This window comes from Bos mutus, chromosome 7, assembly GCF_027580195.1.
Source record: "Bos mutus isolate GX-2022 chromosome 7, NWIPB_WYAK_1.1, whole genome shotgun sequence".
Taxonomy (NCBI): Eukaryota; Metazoa; Chordata; class Mammalia; order Artiodactyla; family Bovidae; genus Bos; species Bos mutus.
In genome coordinates this window covers 14,734,731-14,740,730 of record NC_091623.1, presented here as the reverse complement: position 1 = coordinate 14,740,730, position 6,000 = coordinate 14,734,731, and the positions used below count along the sequence as shown (strand labels likewise).

General features: G+C 34.8%; 1 protein-coding gene across 1 annotated transcript in view; it reads right to left on the bottom strand.

Annotated features, from left to right (window-relative positions):
* Positions 1-713: 713 nt before the first annotated feature.
* VCAN (versican) overlaps positions 714-6,000 on the bottom strand; it is a 121,135-nt gene continuing 115,848 nt past the window's right edge. The window contains 2 exon segments of the mRNA XM_005903753.3: positions 714-2,700; positions 2,847-3,029. Of these exon segments, the coding sequence (XP_005903815.2) occupies positions 2,573-2,700; positions 2,847-3,029 (311 nt within the window). The 3' untranslated portion in view covers positions 714-2,572.

Genomic DNA, 6,000 nt, shown 5'->3' with positions numbered 1-6,000 from the left:
CAGGAACCTGTGTAGCTTGCTCACTGTAGAATCTCCAGGGCCTAGTCCAGTGCCTAATACACAGTAAGTACTTAGTAATAGTGAATGAATGAAAATAAAGGGATGAATGAATATCTGGATGGATAGGAACTTGGTGTTTGTGACATCTTCTGATCATTTTGTTAGATATGATCTTCTAGCCAGTAAATTAACCTCCTGAATCTTTAACAACTGAGAATATATTATTTTATATTTTTATTCAGAGTATCATGCAGGTTGTAGAGATGACCTGCATCCTCTACAAACAAACTATGCAACGGGGCACAAATGACTTAAATTCTCTAAGCTGTTCCCTCATCAATGAGACGGTAACAGCCTCTCTGTTAGGCTTGCTGGGAGATGAGGCACATTAAACACTTGGCCTGGTTAATAGGAAGAATTGTGTAAGTGTGACCTATCACTTTTCCTACTGCATGTTTCTTTCATTTTTGAGATCAATGCCTAAGAATGCGGTTGTAAACATTATCAGAATTACTATCTCCAATTTTTGCAGGGACATTTATAATCATCTCTCTGCTAGCCATAAAATCATTTCATTCAAGCCAGCAGCTTATACTCCATGATAGATCTAGAATGTAAAAATGTTGGTACACATTAGGATTTAAAGTTATAAATATGTAAATAAATACATGTAAATATAAAAAAATGTAAATAACCAGACCAGTCACAGTATAGTAAAAGAAGGATTTTAGGTTTCTTTGGTGAAACAAAAGCAGGTATAAAAAAGTTACAAAGATTTTAGATTTTCATTCACAAAAAAAAAACAATCATTCACATTTTACACTATACATGTTATAATATAAATACAGGAACGTATTATGTGCATTGTAATGAAAGAGGAAAAATAAAAACCTCATAGGTAGACACAGAGTTCTTCTGTGCTCTAGAACACCCAAAGGTTGGTCACATTTAACACAGCAACCGAGGAAACTTGCCTAAAGACAGGGTGTATGACTGTGGCTACTGTAGCTCCTTCTAGTCAAAAGAGGTTCTGAGAAAAAGAATCCCTGTTGGGTCTGCTCTTTTTCTATTCGCATTTTATTTTTTATCTTGAGCTCTCAAGATCATTCTAAACTAAAATTAGGAAAAGACACCTAAATGCTTTCTTTCCATCACAGGGTTTCTTTAAACATTAAATTAAGCAGATAATAATTCAAAGTCATCTTTAGCAGTCATTTTATTCAAATTAAGGGGAGAAAATGGAGTGGGAAGAGATAGGGAGAAATTTCAACACATACACTCCACCTAATAAGAAGCAATGCCCATACTATTTCTATATATGTGCTCCTTGCTTAGAATGGGCAAACACCATTTGCTGAAAGCTAGACACTTTTCCACTCTTCTTTATAATAAAACACTTAATGCATTCTATCCATCACATTATTTAATCAGGGACAGAGTACCTAGATTATACGATTCCAAACTGTGAGGGAAATATAAAGGCTAAAACCGAAAAATAACTACCAACTACGTCAATGTTCAGGTTTGAGGGAAAATAACATCCAATAAATTAAATCAGTATGGCTTACTTCATTTATTTATGTATGCTTCACAGCTGCAGCATTCATACATGAACATTCAAAACTTTATAAAAGATTAAAATGGTTATATATACAAAATTTCTTTCTTTGAATGTGTGTTGTTTTAACAAACCCCCTCCCTCCAGAACCCCAGGTCTATATCCATTTGAAATGTGTTGATCTGTAATCTTGCAAGTTAGTGTTAAGAAAGCCATTAAAAAGGAGACCCAGTTGAGTTAATAATTAGCACTTTGACCCCTAGAAAATGCTCCTGGTCATAGAAAAGTCCTCCATTCAGGCCTTTCTTGTAAGTGAAAAAAAAAGGAACGCAGCAAAAAAAAAATTATATAAAATAAAGAGTTCCATGTTGCAGTCTCTAGTTTCGTTGGGATCCCATTAGCCAGGCTTCAGCATCACATGGAAGCCAACTGTACCTGTGGTGGAGATGGGACAGTGACCTACAAAATTTTGTGTTTGTTAATTGTCCAGCAAAAGCTGTCTTCAGTCTTGCTGACAAAGAGCAGGGAAAACCATTTCCAGCCTAAACAAACTACAAAAAGCAGCCAACCAATGATTAAAGACCTCTAAGGCTCCGTAATCATCATTAAATATGCTTGAACTCAGTGACTTTTTATTTTATATACAGGATTAAAATCAACATTAAATCATCTTATTTACATTGCCATTGGTGCTGAAATGGAGCTTTTTAAATAGTACAGTAGGCTGGTATACATTATAAAATGGTCTGCACTGGAGGCAAATAGAAAACTAAAGAAATTAGGCTGGAAATGGTTCCATTCTGCTCTCATTTTCCTTTCTTTTGTTTGCTTTCTTTTTGAATGCCAATACTTTGATTTAAAATGTTTTGGGAGCACGGCAACCCAAAATGACTGGACTGGACGGTGTTCCAAAAATCCAAACCAACTGATAATACTTCTCTAGGTGATAGGAAAGGCACAGGAAGTTAGGACTTTGGCTGAAATGATGAAAACATGTGTATGCCATTTTAGGGATCAGCGCCTTGATTCTTGCCACCTTCGGCTCCAACGGTGATCATGTTTTGATGTATTTATTGAATTGTCCTTTGCTGATGAGGAATTTTTAAAATATTTCTTAGAATAAGTCCTTTGGTATGCAGATGCTACATGGAAGGAAAGAAAGAAAGAAAAGAAAACACAATAATATTACTTGCTCCATACCCTAAACTACCAATACCGTAGCCGTAAAATGAGGGTGTCTAGTACTTGTTATAGCATGGTTGTCCATTCTTTCTAAAGGACCACTTACGGTTCAGGCAGGTAATTTTAGGCATAGCCCATCTTCCATTTCCTAGGCAACGGATAGTTGGAAGGTGGCGTTGAATGAAACCATCTTTGCAGTGATATCTAATCAAGGAGTTGATTTCATAACGAGGTTTCATCTTTCCAAAGGTCTTGGCATTTTCTACAACAGGGGGCTGGCCGCAAGCAACTAAAGAAAAGTAAATTGGGTTATTTCCAAATAATCTAAATATTTCTGTTAGTATAAGACACTCTTCTTTTTTTTTCTTTCCTTCTTTATTTTACCCAATCAAGTACCTTCAGTAATCATTTAGACTAAGAAATTGACAAATTTCAAGACAAAATGAAACATTGAGGCTTTGGGCCTGGTTTGAATCTCAGATTCTGTCATCTTGAATTGTGTGTGTGTGTGTGTTTTTTTTTAAAGGAACCATAAGGCATGTGGTTATACATTCATTTGTCCGTTTGGAAGAGCTACTTTTCTGAAAAAATTCCAAATTAAAAGGCATCTGTCTCATGTTACTATGTGGCCTATTGGTTTTGTCTCTAGCCCAATGGTTTTATTTACCCCTCGCCTTCACTTCAAACAAGCTACCCTTGCAGCTCAGCTGGTAAAGAAGATGACCACAATGCGGGACCTGGGTTCGATCCCTGGGTTGGGAAATCCCCCTGGAGAAGGGAAAGGCTACCTACCCCAGTATTCCAACCTGGAGAATTCCATGGACTGTATAGTCCATAGGGTCGCAAAGAGTAGGACACGACTGAGTGACTTTCACTTTCACTTTTCACTTCAAATAATAATAGATTTCTAACAATTATTATTTCCATTTCTCTGAAAAAATTTACAATGTATAATAACAACATAGCTCTAAAATATGGACTTTTCAGTGTAAATAAAATACATCTAGGTTCAATTATGTTTATTTGTTCTTTCTGTCTTCTCTATGGAGACAGAGAGCAAGTCAGGACATAGTATTCATGCCTCAGTTTTGTAATTACCTTATATATATAAATTTCAACTCTTAAGAAAGGTAAGTAAAGGTAAATCTTAGAATATATAACCATCATTTTTAACCTACAATAAAAAACTCTGAATAGCAACAAACTTAGTGATGATAGAAATAGTAAAAAGGAAATAACAGTTAAAAAAACTTTGTAATTTTGAAATTCAAGAAGGTAGGAAAATTGATTCAACAACATTTGTATTAATTTGTAATTTTACTCATATCAGCGTACTTGCTTTAAAAATATACTAATTTAACTCTAAGTGATTGTGTTTTGCTATATAGTTCTAATAAAAATATAACTTAACTTCAATATAATTTCCCTGAATGACATTTCCTACCCATAGTTTACTTTAAGAATGCCATCACAAGGCCTACAAGGGTATGCCATAGTCTCTCATGAAATAATGCAAATCTTCAATGGGAGAATGATTACCAGAAACCTCGGAACCAAGAGGTTTAGATGTCAACATCCTAAAATAACCAGGCAAGAATACTAGTGTGGATCGCCATGCCCTCCTCCAGGGGATCTTCCTGACTCAGGGATTGAACCCGTGTGTCTCTTATGTCTCCTGCACTGGCAGTCGGGTTCTTTACCGCTAGCGCTACCTGGGAAGACTATTAAATGGTTGCGAATGTTAAATTTATTTACATATCCAGAAGGCTGTTTACAACCAGATTCTTTTGCAGTGACAAATGCAGGTTTAACTTAAATATTTAGCTCTTTAATTTACTTCTGCCTAACAAAACAAGTTAGAAAGTATTGACCCTATAGCAAAAATTGTCTTTAATAAAACACAATCCAGGCATATTTTTTTCATTCACATAAGAAATTGTGTCTCAGATAGCCATAACCTAAAAATAGTTTATAAAATCCTGCTATCTAAAACTAAGAAATTAGAAGTATTTATGCATATAGTTCCTTTTCACAAATTCCTAGAAGGTAAACTGAGAATTCTATAATAATACGTTATTTTCAATTAATAGTCTACACTATATATAGTTCAATGATAACCCCCATCTGCATATCTACACTTCTTTTATTGTAATATGGAAAGTCTACACTGGGGCCCAGACACCAGTAAGTATCAGAATGAGATAGCAATGATATCAGTTAGATAACTCATACTTGATTCTGGCAAATTAAAAGTTGTCTTTAAATTTGAGAGGAAAGCAATGTATAGATTTCTTCCAAAACTATAAACGAAGACTTATTCTGAAGTTAAAATAATTCAAGGAGTGTGGTATTGGCAAGGAAAGGCAAATAGACTAGAAACAGACCCACATATACATGCTTGATATTTGACAGAGCAACATGGCAGAGCAGTAGCGAAAAGGCAGTTTTTTTTCATTTGGACAATTGGGTATTCATATGGAAAAAATTTTGGTTCCCTACCTCAGAGAGTCCATGGGAGATCAATTCTAGATGGTACACATACATAAATGTAAAAGATAAAACTATAAAGCATTTAGCAAACAACATAGGATATCTTTCCAATGTTAGGGTAGGTAAGAATTTCTTAAGACACAAAAAGGCTTAAAGCATAAAAGAAAACTCGACAAAATAAACAACTCTATTTATCAAAAAATGCCGTAGGGTAAAGAAAAGCTACAAACTAGGAGTAGATATTTGCAACATACAATTATCAGGGGATTAGAAACTAGGACATTAAAAACAAAAACAAAATACAAAAAAAACACAAACTCCTGCAGATCAATATATATAAGAGAAGCAATCAATCTTTCAAAATAAGCAATAGAAATGAGCAGATAGCTTACAAAAGAAGAGCTATGCATATATGAAAAGATTTCCAAGAAGAATCATCCAAGACAATGCAAGTTAAATCAGAAGAGATAACATTTTATACCCACCAGACTGGCAAAAATTTCAAAGTCCGATAAGATCAAATGTTGGAGAAGATGTGGAGTAACAGGACCCCTCACACATTGCTGGTGGGAGTGCAAATTGGTACAACCACTTTGGAAAATAATTTGGCATTTTCTAGTAAATTTGATGGTATATATATCCTATGACTCAGCAGTTCATTCCTGGAGAAACACTCTATGGAAACTTGCAGAGATCTACCACAAACAAGTTCAAGAATATGCATAGTGACATTGTTTATAATTGCAAAAACACTGACTATAACCCAAATG